Source organism: Calonectris borealis, chromosome 8, assembly GCF_964195595.1.
Source record: "Calonectris borealis chromosome 8, bCalBor7.hap1.2, whole genome shotgun sequence".
Lineage (NCBI taxonomy): Eukaryota > Metazoa > Chordata > Aves > Procellariiformes > Procellariidae > Calonectris > Calonectris borealis.
The window spans coordinates 21,399,313-21,417,801 of record NC_134319.1 but is presented as its reverse complement, the minus strand read 5'-3'; the positions used below and the strand labels follow the sequence as shown (position 1 = coordinate 21,417,801).

At 41.3% G+C, this 18,489-nt stretch overlaps 1 protein-coding gene across 4 annotated transcripts in view; it reads right to left on the bottom strand.

Annotated features, from left to right (window-relative positions):
- The window catches only part of SNX7 (sorting nexin 7), a 34,513-nt gene extending 26,811 nt beyond the window's left edge, over positions 1 to 7,702 (bottom strand). For 3 of the 4 annotated variants that reach the window (XR_012674514.1, XM_075156377.1, XM_075156376.1), the window contains exons 1-2: positions 7,443 to 7,702; positions 1,375 to 1,557 (exon numbers count right to left, since the gene is read on the bottom strand). Coding sequence is in view for 3 of the 4 variants with exons in the window: in XM_075156377.1 (XP_075012478.1) it covers positions 1,375 to 1,557; positions 7,443 to 7,631 (372 nt within the window). In the remaining variant the exon portion in view is untranslated. The remainder of the gene's footprint in view (positions 1 to 1,374; positions 1,558 to 7,442) is intronic. The other variant, XM_075156375.1, reaches the window with a different exon arrangement.
- Positions 7,703 to 18,489: the final 10,787 nt, after the last annotated feature.

Below are 18,489 nucleotides of genomic sequence, written 5' to 3'. Positions count from 1 at the left end.
AACATGAAAACTTCAGCATATCATAGCAATAACACTTCCTGTGCTGCTTAATGGATTCTGCGTTCCATCATCAATTCCAGTTTTGTAGCCCTTTGTTAGAACTTGCCAACAAACCTTTAATGCCTAGAAAAAATGCTTATTACAGTGTTGCAAAATTGTCAGACCATGAGATTTATTTGATCGCTGCTCTATCTTCTAGAATCAAGCCACAAAAAGCCCGTGTTTTCATTAAAGTAATGTGTGCTGTTTAGCATTCATTGTTGCACAGAGATTTATAATGCGATGCAAGTAAATTCTAAAAACCTCAAAACACGCTTTTGTAATCTAAACATTTTTGAGGGCTGAATAAAAATTTTTCAAGGTATGTGGGAGGAATGCTATTACTTTATCATCAACAACCAGCACTTCAAATTAAATATGATAAGAAAGGATAGAATAGATAAAAAAGCAAAAGCAATCCACCTTACAGCCCTTCCATACTTGCCTGAAGAAAAAATGTTCTCTCGTCTACAAAAACACGCATAAAGTGAAAATTATTGCTAGCAACCTAACGAAGATAGCTCTCTTCCTACTCTTTAAATGTTTTATGAGGAATTGATACGTCCTCTTATTTAAGGATGAATAATTCCCATTTGAAAATTTGGTTTTAAATGAATCTTTTAAAAAGAGCTCAAAGTAAAATAAATTAACAGTGCGATTCTCAAAATGCAGCCTGCAGAATATTTGCTGGCAATCCCAGAAGAGCTGGCTAGTCTCACAAGGCTGACTTTCTTCCTTATTTCCAGTAAATAATTTGCATTCAGGACAGCTAAAAATACACTTAGTTGTTTCCTAATATTACTTTTTCATTGGAGAACTGTGGCAGTTTCCCCAGAAACCATATGAACTGTAAATGGGAAACAAATATCCATGTGATAGTGGACGCTGTAATTACAAAAGAATGGAATTGAAAGACTTTGTAGCAGGTAACATTTATGCAAGACAAAAGACTGCTAGCCTGCAAGTGATCCAAAAGTCATAAATACTTGGGCTAATACAGTGTCTTTGAACTGAGTCAGTCTTTCTGCTGTTTCATATTCCTGCTGAAGATCACAAAAGAAAGTGTTCTTCTCATATAGAACTGCTTTGGCTGTTGAAGAATTATTAGCTATTTTCTCAGCCTAAAAAACCTAAGCACCTATATGTGTAGACTTACACTGAATTTTTTTTCAGAATTTACTGCACAGTTTCATCCAGTTTTAGTGGTCTGTAATTCATGGCAAAATCAGAATATAATTTAAATTTAGAAATATCCCAGAGAATGGTATGCAAGAAGAGTGAAAATGCTACTACTGTTATCAGTGTAAGCCATTATAGCCATGAGCAGATGCTTACCTTTGTGACTACTCTGTATGTAATAAATGTTTCAATGGCTGTAATGTGGCTTTCAGGATCATCGACTGTAATGAAGAGATCTCTTAATTCTGGTTCATCTTCAAATTTATACTGGTTTATCATTGATGAGGGGGATATTGGCATTGAAGGACTGAATGAGTTTACCTCAGTCAGTGACGTATCCTACAGATAAGACATGAGAACATCCATATCAATACATCTTTATATACAAACACACACATGCAAACACATATGTCTCAGATGCTAAAATGGCAAGCTTTTAAATAGTCTGGTAAAACAGATAAAACATAGAGCAAATGAAAGAATTATATAGTACATGGCAAATCTATTATCCTTTTCAGTATTTGCTTCAGTGAGGATGTAAGAAATAAGAATGAGATTTATTCTAAAACTGATGAAAGAGCAAAATGCTACCATTTGACGAGAATGTTATGCATAGCTAGAAAGAGACCTTGCCTATGAATGCTAAAATTAGTTATGAATCCAAGCACCCAGTAATTGTGTAGGATACTTACCAGCTTTATTAAAATTGTTAGAAGCCAGTTACTCGGGACTTACGAAGTTTGAATTATCTCTAATAACCTGAACAGGGTGGATAAAAAATGATGATTTATAAGAAAACAAGACAAAATCCAAATGAGATTTTTTATTGGAATCGGATATTTCCGTTTGCGTACATTTTAAAATAAAGTTTGAAATGGAAAACTTTTAGAGAGACATACATTTAATCTTTTTAAAAAGAAAAATAGTAAGGATGCAGTACAAATTTGTTGCTTAATTCCTAAAAAAAGTCAAACCACTGTTTTGCTGAAGTGGAAAACCACTTTTTGATAGCATCAACCACTTCCATCACAGCTCTCTAAAGAATATGCCCCCATAGCAGCTGCTTCTGCTCAGTGTGTTCAATGGTGATCACTCAAATGCTGAGAAACTGAGTGGAAATTAGAAACAGGCAAAAAATCTCATTTGCTTGCTTAGGTGCAAATCTGGATGAGATCTACTAATCTAAAATCTTGAAGGATATAGTGACTAGGAAAATAAATTCACTAGCACAATAAAAGAGCATAATAAATGAAAATCACTAAAAATAATAAATTTGAGCAATTAAAATCAATCACTATGCTTTAAATATCAAACATTTTATAGACTTTTTCTAATATATCCAATGCAATGAAATATTTTTATAACAAACTTTAAAATTAATCTGTTTCTAGAAGTGTAGTTAGGCCACACTAACTACCAAGTGGCAAAGAGTTGCTCTTTCTGGTGCCTATGGAGCAAGGAGAAAAGGGATGTTGCTAAAGAGAAAACTGCTCCAATGGCAGGAGTGGAAATGTGGGAGTCCACAGAAACTGGAGACACAGCATCATCCCAAGGCCGATCTCGTGGGAGTGAAGAGCACACCACCGCAGCGCTGCTGAGCTTGGTGAGAGTTGCTTTTTTTAACTTTGAATTCAACTGGATCAAAACTTTCTCTGGAACACGTTCTCCTCTCTTATTCTTTTCCTGCCTTAAACCTCATTGCCTACTGCCATCCCTCTCCTTTGGATTTATCAGCGAACTCCCACAAATATGGAGTAGAAATGTATATTGCGAATCAGGCACAGAAATCACTGAGGTACCAGTTCTGCTCCCATCACTTAGGTACAGTTCTTTGCACAGGGAGACAAAAGCAGGATGGAAGACTAAAGGCAATGCTTTAAATATTGTATAGCTGCTTGCTTGTACAGCTGTAAGCCATTTTATTTTTACTCGGTGTGTTCCTACACATGATTTCTATACTGGTATCCAGCCAGCACTGTCCCGAGTGGTGGGGGATTAATAGAGAAGCTGTTTTCACTGCCCGCTCGCACTAGCTGGCCATGCTTTACATGAAGAATGAGGACCGCTAGTTCAGAGCAGCCCATGCGATTCAAAATGCTGAGACAACGGGAAATTTCCAGGGAAAGAAAAATGCATGTAAGCATGTAAGGGACTTGAACGGCCATATAACTTGAGGAATAATGACTCTGCAAGGCCTAAATTGGATCAAGGCAAATGTGTTTCCTATTTTCTCATTTTTCATGGGTCATTAATACCTTAATGTTTCGTTCCTCCTTGTAGGTTGCTACTAAAAATTGCTCTATACAGGCAGGTTTCTGAAAGTATATTTTTATATGGAAGGGCTTACGAATATATGGTTTGTGAAACAAAACACGGGCAATAAAAATCCATAGAACAAGCAGGTCTTCTGTTGTAATACAGCTCTAGTGTTCATCTGCACATGAATGAATGCATGTGAGTTTTAAACAAGCATCTGTTTGTCTTTCTTCATTCTCATGATACTTCAGGTTTAATTCCAGCAGTTCTTGAAGTTCTTTCTGATGTCATCACAGAAACACGGTAAAAAAAGATTATAATTTTCTATTTTCTATACAGCTGTAATTTTGTGGTTGGAACTATGTTTTTGTGTGCATACAGTTGAGGGCAGAAGGAGTTTTGTGGCACAGGAAAACCAGACAATTCTTCTAGCTCTTGGGTTGTATAACTTTTTTTAAAACAACCTGTTTTCCTCTTCATCCATGCAAAGAGAATCAAGGTCCTGTCCCAGATAATGATGTGCTTTCCCACACCTCCCCCAGCCCCACCTACCTGCAGTACCCCTTCTCCCTTCCAAGGCCTTTCACTACTGACAGCAGTTGGCAGAGCTGTGGGTGCTGATCAGCAAACAGGTTCATAGATTTTGATTTACTGGCCAGGAGACCAAACAGACAGAAAATCAACGAGCTCCTGGCAGCATGAGGGCCATGTTCTGGGTCTCCTTCCTCTAATACTTGCAATTACCCTATCTTACTCTCGCACGGCTGCAATGGGTCGGTAAGACTCCAAAATAAGTACGGGAAGGAAAACACTCATACAGCAAGAGCAGCCTCAAAGTAGGCTGAGCACACAACTGAGCCTGCAGCTCTCTGTAGAAGACATTAAGCCGGGGGGGTTTGCTTAAACACCACTCCTCCCCAGAGCATGGATCCTTGACTCGGGATTGCCTCCACGCCTTATCCATCCCTCCCTCCCTCCCAGTGAGGATCCAGAGCTTGCAATCTTCTGAGGCCAGGGATCCAAAGCAGGTCTGGAGATAAAGGATGTGGTGGCAGAATTTGTCTTACAAGAGAATAGCTTAGTTGTTGGAGCATTCTTCAAAGAAGCAAAGAGATTCAGGAAGACAGAATAGTTCCTTGGCTGAAAAACTCACTTACAAATCAGTCTCAAATCCTTGATCAACTTGTTTTGGAAGAAAAATTAGCCTCTATGCAATTCTGAAGTGGCATGTACATCTTCTCCAGAAATACCATTAATTAAGTTTTCTGTAATTATGAAATGGAGACAAACACTGAAACAGAGTTTGAAAGAAGAGCTGCTAAAGATTTTAACTATTAACCAAAGTGCTGACAGCTTTGTCAATGCTAGATCACCGAATCAGTTAACAAGGAAGGCAAAGATTAACTGAACGGATATTGTGATACATGTGGTACTCTATACTTTGAAACTATGGAAGGAAGCAGGTTGAAAACATTGTATTTGTGTGACTCATAACAGCCCCCAGAAGTTGTCTCTGCTAAAAAGACCTTAGAACTTTTTCCATGGTAACGGAAACTGGGATAAAGTGAAACGCACGTCATATCATTAAATGCTTTATCAGAATTGCCGAAGAAGATGCTAGTCTGTAATATTTGAGATATGTCACAGGATACCGGGTCAATGGTTTATGAAACTATCAGGTTAAACGTCTATGAATTTTCATAAAATAAAAGTCCTGTGTTTACCTCTTGAGTAATAGCTTAGGGTATTGAGGTTGACAATTTTTAAGAATCTCATTTTTCACCATTTTGGTAGCTGGTACATTTCATTGACTAAACTGAGAAAAATGAAGTCTATGTCAGTGTCAGGCACCGAGCACCGCACTGCTGCTGCTGTCCCGCTTGGCCACTACCTTAAAGACAGTGGTGTGAGAAACCCATTAAGATACAATTTAAAACAAGGTGGTCCTGGAACAGTATGTTATGGAAAAATCAGTTTTACAAAACTTAGTCTGAAGCTACATTTAGCCTGTTGGTTTCCCTTGAATATATGGAACATGAACAAATGGGGTGTAATCCTCAATCAACCTCACAGATTTTCATCAGTTCAAAAGATCAGCCCTCAAGTTGCCCCTGAAAGCAAATAATGAATTTCTGGTCTATATATAACCACTAAATGCAGGTGTCCAAGCTTCTGCAAGAATGCTGTATTTTCACATAGTATGACAAATTTTATTGTTTGCAGGAATAAGTTGTTATGTGGCATGCATTAATAGTAAAGATTTAATGTAAGTAAGAAATATTTGGCATGAATCCAGGTAGCAGAAATTTAAAGATATAGATTTTTGCCATATAGCCGCAGTAACTCGTATCAACTACACTCGTTTTTATTTTTTATTCCCAAGGACCATCACTCTTGACAAGCAAGTAGCATAACTGTTGATACACTGTATTGACAGGCAGATACCTGCATGCAGAACTGCCTGAGCTTACTTAGTAAAAGCAAAAGGATTCAAATTAAGAAACAAAACGACGAAAATTATATTTCAGCACTGCTTTTGCATGCAAGTTCAGTGAATGTCAAATCAAGACTGGTGCTTTTCTAGAAAATATGATTTAGCTAGACCCTAGCTATGCTTCAGAAAAACACAGATAACTTGGTGAAATTTAGCCTGACCTCTTGCATGTTACAGACCATTAAATCACCTAATAGTCCCTTCTGGCCTTAAAATCCATGAATTTCAAGAATTTTACTACAGTCAAAGTTTAAATACATAGCTCCTAAGAATGAAGCTCTTGTTCCAATGTTTTTATTCATGCATACCAAAAAACGTATCTTGCTTCAGAAATATAAAAAAATACACATTTAATTCATATAAGAATCGGTCCTACTGAAAATACATTTGGTGTCACATTTTCAAATAGGAAACATCTGCTGTGTCTCTCCAATGTCACAGATCCTGTCACACAGCAGTTTAGAAGTCTCAGAAGGTGAGCAGGGCCTTAGCCCCCTATATATATTTTTTCCACCTTCGCTACCTATATGTCCTTATTTTATATTTTAGATGCTGCCTTGGTAAGGCAAATAGATCCATGACATACTCTCTTCTTTAACAGCTGAGAAGGCAAGAGATAAGTCTCATCTTAACCAAATTAGTACAAAATGAGAAACAATAAACATGGTAGCCATAGCACACTTCCTTGGATTAATTAAATTCAGCAATATTGGCAGGACTGGCACCCATGTACCTAGCTAACTCTGTGTGCTTTCAGAACATGGACCCTAATATATCGTCAGTTACATTCATTTTATTGCCTTCATCAAAATACAGATGTTACCTTCTCGAACCTCCTACGTGAAGGTGCTAGACTTCCCTTCACTTTTTAAAAGAAAACTCAAACTGAAACTTGGAAATATTTATTTACATTTAAATACAACTGCAATTACTAAATACAACTGTTTATTTAATTTACAGATACATATTGGTACATGAGAAATGTAAGTGATGATAAGGTTACAGCGACTCCAGATTACTTGGCAAATTTAAGGTAAGAGCAGTTATGACTTGCACAGCTCGTCTGAGGCAGCAAACCCCCCTTTTCGTGCCCAAGGAGAAGCCACCCGGGGCTCCGCTGAGCGGGCCGGGCTGTCGCGGGGCGCAGGGCTGCCTGGGGCAGCGTCCCCCGGAGCCCCGGGTGACTTCTCCTTGGGCAGCGGCCGACAGCCGGACCTGCCCTGCTCTGGCGCTGCATTGTCCGGGTGCAGGGAGCGGAGGCTGCCCGGCCAAGCGCGGGGCAGGCGGGCAGAGGCCGGGCAGAGGCCGCGATCGCCGCCGCCGCCCGGGGCGGGGCCGTCCCGTCCCGTCCCGTCCCGTCCCGTCCCGTCCGGCGCACGGCAGGGCAAAGTGCCGGCGAGCGAGGGAGCGGCCAGCAGCCCGGCCGCCCCCGGCGCGGCCCGGCCGACCCGATCCGGGGAGGGCGCTGCCGTACCTTGCTGAACACCTCCAGGTCGTCCTCCTCATCGTCCAACGCCAGCACCTCGGCGGCGGCGGCGAGCAGCGGCCCCCGGGCCGCGCCGGCGGCACCCGCGGGGGGGTCGGCCTCGGCCCCGGCCCCTCCCCCGCCGCCGGGGGAAGGCGGGGGGAGCGGCGGCCCGCGTACCCGGCCCTCTGCCTCCATCCTTCCCTGCGAGCGCGGGCGGCGGCCCCGCCAGAGCCGCTCCCCGGGGGGCCGCAATTGGCCGCCCGCCGCGCCCACGCCCCCGCCCGCAGCCCGCCCCCGGCCCCGGCCCCGGGGGCCGCGCCCAGTGCGCAGGAGTGGAAGCAGCAGCAGCGGTGGCGGGAGGGCTGCTCTGCCGGGCCGGGAGGAAGCGGAGCCGGGACGGGACGTGCCTCCCGGCAGGCCCCAGCTGCGGGCCTGCCCCTCAGAGGGCGGCGGGACTGTGGCTGAGGCCGCAGCCTCTCTGTGGAGGCTGGCCGTCAGCGGGGGAGGAGGCGGCGGCAGCTGCTCACAACGCCCACAGACGTTTTCATGGAGGTGTGGGGGCGTCGGGCTCGTTCACGCGTCGCCAGCTCCCCGCTTTCGCCGCCTCCAGGGTTGCTGAGGGACTGGGCGGGTCGGCCGGGGCCAGTCGGGCTGGGGTTAGCCGCCCTTGGTTAGCCACCCGCGGGGGCGGGCTCGGGGAACGTTGCTGCTGCCGGCCTGGGACACTGGAAAAAGTGTGTGCTGTGCCCGGGTCAGAGAGCCTGGTGGAGCCGAACAGCCGTGGCTTGTGTCCCCGGAAGCCCCGAGAGCGCCCGGCAGGGACGGGCGTACCCGGGCGTTCCTTCTTTCTCCGGGTTGGTCTCTTGCTTCCTGGTGGGCGCCCATGCCGCACGCCCCACGTCCCCGCCACCGGGGCAGCAGCCGGAAAACACGCCTTGCTGCTTGCCTCTCGTACGCCTTGGACAGCCGTTCTGTTGTTTGTAGCTGGAGGCTTACTTGCTTACTCCTTCATTGTGGGGTCTGGTATGCTGTGTGATGTTGAGGTCAGAGATTACTTTGGGGTCAGAGATTTATTTGTGAGAACAAACTGACACCACATTACATCTGAAAAGGAGCAGGGAGAGGGACACCAAACATCTAAAAATAGGAAAGCTGCAAAAAGTATTAACATCAGAACTGAGGGATTTTGAAGTTGCCGGTGTTGAATAGGAAGTAATGAGCAGTGCTAGTAGTTGCAGGAGCCAAGGACGTGTGGTAAGCGAGCGGGCAGGTCGAGGGAGAGGAAAGCTGGTCTAACCTGCGGTGGGGTTCAGCGCTACCTTGGGCGACCAGTGTTTGTGCTGAACACAGGAGCTCCCCTGCGGTGCTGTGCACGTCACCAAGGCCCACGTTTGCACAGTGTAGAACAAAGCATGTCTTTACAGGCTCCATCTGAAATGTCTGAAGTCAATGAGAACTTTGTTGTTAATGTAGGCTTCAAGAGTCCTGGGTGGGTACTTAAACGGGCAGATACAACATAATCTTTGTGTACCTTGGTTCCCTTGCTGTCAAATTAGAAAAGGCAAACCCTGTAATCCAATGAAAGTATTTTGAAAAGCATTCATTCATGAAACACTCCTGGCAGTTGATGAGGAAATTCATTTGGTATTTCGTGCTTTTCAGTGAAGTCTTGAGCCACAACTTGAAAGAAAGAGATAAACACTAAATATTCACTGAACTGTGCAAAGAGAAAAAGAATATGCCTGTGTAGTTAGAGAATGTATACTGAGACGTTTTCATGTTTGCTTTAAAAAAAAGAAACCAACCTAAAATTCAGAGGGAACTGTGGGTTGGGGGGGTGGGGGACCTTTACACGGAAGCGATCGCACACATTTTGGCTAACAGACAAGCGTTTGCCATAGTAGGTTGCTCTCTTCCGTGGACCAGCCACCAGAGGGAGATGGGATGCACCTTTCCTGGGGACTCGGATACTCGCTGATGGCAGAGTATGTTTCAGTAAGTTAAAATAAGCACTTTCTATAGTTTTAAAATAACAACTGGCCCTGGTACAAGATCCTTGGGCTTCTCTTCCTCTGACCCTCTACCCTGCTGCTGTTTGCTGTGCCCCAGCCCTGTGCCTCTGAGAAACCTTGGGTTTCTCTGGTGTGCTGCCTTCCTCGCAGGCTGTCACCTGCCCTCGGCCAGGTGCTGCTCACCTCCAGGCTCTGCAAGGTGCAGGCTGGGGTTTCTTGTGGTGCAGGTGCTTCTCATCCAGCGCCAAATCTACAGCTTTTCCCACCTCTGCGTCTTTTACAGTTCCTTTCCAGTGTCCTCGCTGCTCCTGTATCCTCTGGTTACCCTCGGGAACCAGATATTGATGAAAAGTGAATATCAGAATATAAATTTTCTACTCTTTCTACTCTGTCCTTTGAACATTGATGATAAGACAAGTGTAGCTAGTTTGTTTTCTGCCTTTATATACATGATGGATGAGTTTTGTTTCCTCTGGTTTTGCCTTTATTTCACTATTTCCAAGTGCCACGCGCTGTGCCAGAGGCCTACAGGTTTTCTGAATAGAGTAAGTACCTACAACCCATATAATACCTGAGTTTTTAATATGTCTGTATTTAAATTCAGATGTTATACTTGTGAGGCAATAACAAAGTAAAACAAAACTCATCGAGGATCAGAATTCCAGACAGCACACATCAAAGATGATAAATAAAGGACAGCTAGTCAAAGAAAGTATAAAACTGATGTACTGTAGGCTTGAATACTAGGGCTGTCATCTGGATCATACTAATTTTTCAAAGTTTTACCATTCTCTTGGGTTCTTTATTTCTGTTTGAGAGAAATCTCACAAGATGCTTTAATTGGATTTTTTCCTTATTATATCTTTTTATTAGCTCATTAATCAAGCTTAACAAGACATATTTTTAGATTCCTCACTGGCAGTGATTATCTTTCTATGCTTTATATTTGAAGTACCAGTCTGTGAGGAAAAGGTATTCATTGTCCTTTGCTCTAGGAAAATATGCATTACATTTAACAGTTTTTTGGACTTTTAATCATCGCAAGGACCCATGCTAAAACAAAATAGGAGACCGTTCTGCCATCACTTTCACCCGCCCTTCCCACCCTCTACCCCAGTTGTCCCTAATCTCTATTGAAAGGGCCCAGAGAGTAAGTGTAACTTCGGGGCACCTTCCCTCCTGTGCTGAGTCCCAGCGGGATTGCCAGCACCTCTCCCCCTGCAGTAGCAAAACCAGCTTTTTACAGACTCAAGAATTTGTTGCTCATTTTCTGCTGTAGGACCAGAGACAACTTTAAACAGTTGAATAATTGTGCTATTCAGAGATACTGCAGATAGCATAAATACAGAGCTACACTTACCAGAGGGTATTTACAGGTTTCTCTTGTACTGTTATTTCAGAAGTGCATTGCCGTAGGTCTTTGTTATTCTTCATTTCAATGTGTGTATGTGCACACGTATGCCGACAGGCTCCGTGTTTCTTGAGCACCTGGGATTTACACATTTAACCACAGATATCCTTCCCTGAACCTGTGGAATTAGATCTTGGCAATAATTAAAGGTCAATATGTCAGATGTTGTTATGCCATTTATATTATTGCCCCACTTATTTAAAGAAATAGCTATTGCACTGAGACAATGCTCAACAATATTTTGCTAAATAAATTTTAACATTGTGCAAAATATGTTTTTTTCTAAATACCTATACAATCTTCATTAAATACTCAACTTTTCCAGGCCCTCCTACTCAGGAACACCGAGTAGAGTATTCGCATATGCCAGAGCTGAGCTGCAATCACCTCCAACTTTTATTTATTCACTTAAGCCCTAAAAGCTATTTTGTATTACAAAAATGTCAATATTATTCCTACTTGCATTTTCTCTTTTTCTTTGGTAAGAGTGTTGATCCTAGCTAGTAATCCCTTCCAGAGTTGCTTTTTCTTGAACAAATTAAATTTACAAACACCGAAGCAGAACCAAGCTATTCCTTCGCTCTCATGTGCAGGCTGCATGTGATCCCTTTAGGCCACAATACCACTTTGAATACTTAATGTTGACTTGTCGAGTTTCACCAACTGCACAGTGATATGGACAGGATTAAATCCTGTTTTATTTCATCGGCTCCCTAGCCAGGCAGTAACAGGGTATGGAGGGCTCATGGTGTTTTACTCTGTTCCACCACTGCAGTGCAAATAATAAGCATATTAGTGAATCTGCTGACATGCGGCACCTTGACGCAAATGAGAACATTTTTCTAGGTCTGAAATGCATTGTCAAGTAGCATTCTTGTCAGAGTTGTGTAGTGTATAAGCAGAAGTTATTATGTTTGCACCCAGAAGATATTTTGATGGTGAATTAAGGGCTGACCTTCATATCATACCATTTATTAGAGCAAGCTTTACAGTAAGCTCTATATAATGGCTCAAAATAAGGTTAACTATTTGTGTTCCATGCCTCAACAGGCAAAGGAGTCAGAGCATTAAAACTCTCGGATAAGTTGTGAGCTGCTTAGTTTTTCAGCTGCCCGTTGTGTTTTGGTTGAAAGGTAACTGTTAAGCTTTTCTGTTATTTTTGTTGTTGTTACTAGTTTAAGTTTGGAAGGTGCTTTAATTGGAATATTGTAAAATGATTTATCTGTCAGACAGTGGATATCCTCCAAGCTTATTTTTTCCAGAGACTATCGGACTGTCTTTGCTTTCTGACTGCCCAAAGGAAATTACAGTGTAGTGTACTCATAATCATGTTATCTCTTTTATAGCTGCAGATCATTTTTATGACATTGTAGATGTACAAAGCCCTGATCGATATCTAGAGACTTTCTATCCTTTTAAGTTATGTGATTCTACCAAATTTTAGACATGAAAATATTCCAGGTGAAGCATTATTGGGTTTCATAATTTTTACAATATCTGTTTTTACAAAACTGTTTTTACAAAAACAGTTGCCAAGCTTCATTGGATATGAAAGCATTGATTTTTTTTTAATACTTTGCACTGTTGTCAGATAGCGTCCATCTGTTCTAATCTAGCATTGTCTCTTCTGCTGAAGGAATGGTTTCATGTTTCAAAATAATTGCTGCTGTTCTTGTTTTTTGATGAATAGTATATTTAGCAATCTGTACCTCATGGCATGAAATATTAGAGTATCTCCTAGTCCAAAAGTATGGAATGAATATATTAATATTTAACATACCTTTGAAGGCCTATTGAATTAATTTGGTATATGAACCTGGGTTCTTTCTGGTTTTAATTTTCCTGATGCCTGGTTTGGGAACTCTGAACTTTGGGTGAAAGGAAACAGATTAATACTGGACCTCAGTTAACCTGTTTATCAATGACCAGGTGTGGTCCTGTTTGTTAAATAACTGAAAAGAAATGACAGTGACTGTTATGAATGTGATTCATTTACAGATGTCTGTTTATAACCCATTTAAATTGAAGAATTCCATATTTCAGCTGTTGCAGTGTAATGCACAGGCTCTGAAAATACTGTGCAAACCTGTAATCATTGTTTGACCTTTTAGACACAGGGCTTGCCATTGTTTCAAGGATTATTAGCCTTTACAGCATTGCTTTATAAGGATTTAGCAATCTTTTATTGTTCACACACGCTTTCAGTGACTCTAAAAAAACTTTACCGAAGGGAGCTGGCAGGTAGGTGAGCCTACTTAAGCCAATCCAGGAGGCACATCGTGGTTGAATTAACCCTCCGTATTCATGATGTTTTAATAGTTTGGTTTTTTTTTTTTAGACAGAAACTTTGTGTGCCTCTTGCCTTAGTTTATTACTACCAAGGTGACTATTAAGAAAGTTTTTATATGAAAGGTTAGTCCTCAAATTCACATCTGAACTATTGACATAAAATTGGGATCTACATGGGACCCAGTTAACACTTTAATACTTATTGATAGAAAATTTTATGTATATAGTCATTCATAAAACACATGGAAAATTCATTCTACAGCTACACTGCCACAGAATCTCTCACTTTTATCTTGTGTCACTGAGCTCTTCTCTTCCATAAAACTCCACAATATTAATTGTAAAGGACAGTGGTTCAAGTCGTTCTAGCTAAAAACTGCCCCTTTTTGTTCTACAGAGATCAGAAAATGTAAAAAAAGAACATCATCATCATAATGCAGAAATAAAAGTATGGTCATGGATAGTAGATTATGACCCAGAGGAAAGAATGTGAACAATGCGGCTGCGGAGAGGAATTTTAAGTGATGTATGTGAAACTGCCAAAATGAGAATTGCAGCCGAAGGAAGCGAGACAGGAGTCTAACTACAATCAATATCCAGGTTAAGTAAACAATTACAGGCTGCCGGAGTTGGAAGGAAATCCACACAGCCTGACAGGGTAACTGCAGCATCTTCAGGTGTAAATTCTGAATTTACTTTATGGATACCTTTCTTGCCATTTACACAGAGTGTAACTGATTTTTTTCGCAACCTATCAGGCAAAGGCTGCTTTCAGTTTATAAAGAGCTGTTGTTAAGTCCTTGCCAACAAATGGTGCATGTCAATTAACAGTGGAGGTTGTTTTAAAAATTTGGAAACTCGTGAGACTCAGAAGTGACCAACAGAACAATGTATGTTATCAGACAATACGATTAGACAGGGAAGCAGGCTTATGAATAAGTAAAAAATACAAAGGAGTAATATTAGGGTACTTTGTGAGCACTGAGCTTGCCCAACATAGAAGACATCAATCCTAGAATGGAAACAGCTGTGTTTACAACATTTTAGGATAGTTTCCTTATCAAATATTAATATGTAGGAAAGCCCTTGTGTGAAAACTTGGCAGTTGGTCCAACAGAAGGTTGTTCTTCTCCTTGCAATATTTGCTATAAAGTCAAAATAGTTTCAACACCATTAAAAGAGATGCCTAAACCCAAAAAAGAGCGGAGATAGATTTATAGATGAAAGAGTGTTTTTTACATTTTGGCTTGATCTCTTACCCCTTACTTAGGCAAAACTTCTTGGGAAACCTCAAAATTTTCCTGACAGCGTACATACGTATGAAACTGATAGTATAGTCGGCAGCTGTTCCGCTATTATCACCTTATTTTATATTTAACCCCCCAAAAAATCTTTATGCTTTAAAAATATCAATTGTTCCTAGTGGACAGTAAAGTGCCGGAGAGTATTTGTTTCCCTGTGCTCAGAACAGATGAAATACAACGAACTAACCACTGCCTGTTCTCTCACCACTGCGTGTCTTGCTTAGGATGAGCTAAGGCATGTAACGTATCTGGTGGGAATGCTATATAGTGAATGTGTGAGTGAGGTGTGGCACAGGTACACAGGAGAGTAGGCTTCATTAATTTTGTAGCCCAAAGAAGAATTTTTTTTTTCATTTTATTTCTTCTTAGTATGTCTTGGTGTGTTTGCACTGTGTACAATTTTGGAGATTTTTTTGTCTCCAAAATTGAGAAGTATTTGTCTCCAAATACTGAGAAGAACCATTGCCAAATTCTAGAAAAGAATAGCAGAGGAAACAGTTTAAATTTCAAAACTTTATGCCAAGATGTAATCCAAGACACAGAGCAACTTTGGACAGTATGGTCAGACTGCACCTGCAAGAGCTCTAGATCAGACGGGGAAGGAAGTATTCCAACAGATGGGATTTACAGTAGCAGCACAAGCAGTCATATGCTTCCTGCAGTTTTCTCTTATTAAATAACTCTTAGTAGTTTTGTTTTGGGTTGTGAGAAAATGAGAAAGACCAGATTACTCTGTATCTTAGAGGGGAAACAATGGGATTAATTAGGTCCCTATTTTATTCAACTGATTTTGCACTTAGGGATGATGTGACAGCAGAGCACTTAAGATGTCAACCCAACAGAATTGCCAGAAAACTTGTGTTTAAAATGAGGTTTGTGGATGGACTATGCATTGAAATACTGTATTCTAATGAGTTACAGTGAGCTCTGTACTTAGACAGCACTGGCACTTGTTTTCCACTGAGAGAAAGAGAAAAGTTGTTAGGCAAGATGAAACTGCAGGGAAGAGTAGGTGTACCTCCCCAGCTCCTAGAAATTAAATCCCTGTCATGTTAGATGAAAGCTTAAACACATGAAATTTCTCTTCTTTATTAATCTTTCTGATAAGGGATTGCTAGGATGCTATAGACTTAAGAAAATTGAAGGAATATAGGAGAACTTGAGAGGTGTGTAGTACAATATTTACACTTAACCTACTCCATACTGAAGTGAAAAAGTTTGGAAATCAAGAGAGGTCAGTTCCTTCTACTTTAAGTGTATAACTCTGCTTTCCTTATCTGCGAAGCAAAGCTGCATGCTATTTTTGCCTTTACTGAACTTCTGAAGCCTTAACAGAATAATACGGGTTTTTTCTATGTCATATCACTTAAGACAGCAAATTATTATCTGCTAGATTGCATTTTTCAGCCTGTGACCATGTGTGCTGCAGCAGTTGATTTGATGTTCTGTAAGAATTCCTCTTTAACTTGACTTAATGATTTATACTACCAAATTGTTCACATTTCTAAACTGTATATGAAACTAATGAAACGGGATAGAATTTGACTGGTGACCTTTCTTGTTCTCATGTGATACACATGAGGAAAAGAGCAATGAACAGAGAACAACTGGTGGAAGGGGTTCATTTTCCATACACAACATCTCTGAGAGCACCTTTGGGTTTGCTCAGGAGGAAACTCCAGTTTAACCGTTCTAGCATCCCTTAGACTGCCTCTTAAATGGGCAAACTCTGTTGATGCCGGACTCAATAGCTGAGTGTGGCGGAAGGGGTCTCAGTGGTAAACATCTGTTTTTGAATCAGCTGGGAATTACTTCCACTCGTTAGCAGGTTGGAATAGCTTAGGAGTGCCTTCATGTGAAGTGGCATCTCTGTTTCAGAAAGCCATTCAAGCTGCCAGGAGGAGTGATAGAAGATGTGGGAGACTTTGATTTGGTCCTACCCTGCCAAAAATAACTAATGTAATTCCTGATAAAAGCTGTGTGGTTTCTGTCTGAAGCCCTATGCTGATAACGCAACACAAGTATTTTGGATATAGTGCTGGAGCCCAAGAGGGCTGTTCTTGCCTTCAGCTATCCTCTCTGCTTGATAAGAGTTATTTGGTAGATTGGAGCAAATCTCCTTTGATATCTGTGTGCCTTTTTAGGGCTTTAGGAGCATTCCCCAAGAAGATTCATGATTCCCGTGCTCTAGCAGAATCAATGCAAATTACTCACAAGGCGACAAAGAAATTGGCCTAAGGTTCCCAGGAAAATGTGCTGCTGGTGTGTGGATGCCTTTTAATTTTATCCTTAATTTTACATGCACACCTGAACGCAAATACATGCCTGATAGGAGTGAGGAAAAGAGGCAAAAGGAAACAATAAAAGCAAACATGGTACCTATGAACTTAAACCCAGATGAGGAAAGGTTTGAATAATCCCCTGGTTACACAACATATTTAAAAGTATGATCTAGTTAATAAAGCCTTTTTTCTCATTATTATTTTTATACTACAAAAAAGCAAGTAATGTGTAGATCAGTACAGAAGCTCAAGGAATAAGTCTCCAGTAAAAGTATGGCCTGAAATGCTAATGGCTTTGAAACAAAATTATGCCTATTTACAAATGAATCAGTCAATTTTTAAGTAACCAAAATGCAGAGCGGAATGGATACAAATTACCTCACAATTGATCAGAAGGTAAATAATGACATGTACTGCTGCATGCTGAGGAAGGTGAAAATAAGGAAATAGCATTAGTAATCTGCCTCTGGGGACTGAGATTGGCATAACTGGTAAAATGAGTCTCAAACTAAGAAATGAGGGGTAAGGCTGAGAGATTTTTGGGTTGCCCAACCTATCTCCTGTAAACAGAAAAAGTGAGTTCAAGTGTCTTCCAACGATGATGGCGTCAGCAGCGAGCAGAAGCATGGTCAGCAAGAAGAGCAAATAATGATCTGCATAACAACAGTCAGGTAGGCCAGTCTGGTCCAGCTTCTGCAGTGCGAGGGATGGATTCCTTGCTCGGGCTTGTTCTGTCAGCGCTGCGCCGCTGGACGCACCCGAGGGAGGTGCCCTGTGCCGCCGCGGCTGCCTCTCCTCTGCGGCTGGGCAGGGGGGGCCGTTTGCAGGGAGGAAACGGTCAGAGGAAAGCGCAGCCCACCCTGCTGGAGGGAAAAGCAACAGGCCAGAGCAGTTCCTCAGGATGATAGGTGCCATAATCGGCAGCAGGGTTTTGATTGATCTGGGTAAAAATTGGTGGTCAGGAAAGAGTAATTAAAATGCTTGTATGCAAATATAATGAGCTGGACCAGCAAAATGTGGGATGTTAGAAGGATTACAAGAAGGTAGTGGAAAAACAGGTGTGAAACAGGGTTTTGTAATCAAAAAAGATAGAATTGCACATTAATTTGTGAAGCAGATTAAAGAAAGAAGTGGCAATAGTGTAGTTATGTTTGAATCAAAAGCACTTCAAAATCAGGGAATGATAGAAAAATTCTATCAATTTTGTGAGTCTGTAGGATATTGTAGGGTTGGATTTGGTTACTAAAAGGGATCTTTTTAAAGCATTTTATGTTTTAACATTTTTTGCGTGGTTAAAGCTTTGAGTACTACCAGGAGTTGTGACCATATGGGTGGGCAGCCCCACATATGGAAGTATTTAACTTCTTCAGTATAGCTTGGAGAACAAATCCTAATAATACTGGTTATTTCTGCTGGTAATAACTGACAGTTTTTTCACTTCATCGATAAGAGGCCAACTTTAAGGTTTCATTTAAGTAATGAAGTTATTGTAGATGAGCCGATTGAAGAACATATGATGTGTGATTCAGATAAAATTGAATGACAAGAATAAAACAAATAGGTATGTAACTGAGGATTTCAAAGCTTGATACTCTACGGATGTGGATGATTAAATCAATCTACCAAAGAAGCTCAGAAACTCAAATGTGGAGGAGATCTGGAACTTTCTTACTCAAAAGTTTGAAAACTATCTGGAATTAATATCCAGAACAAAGAAGGAAACATTGTAGAAAGAATCTAACTGGATGAATAGCT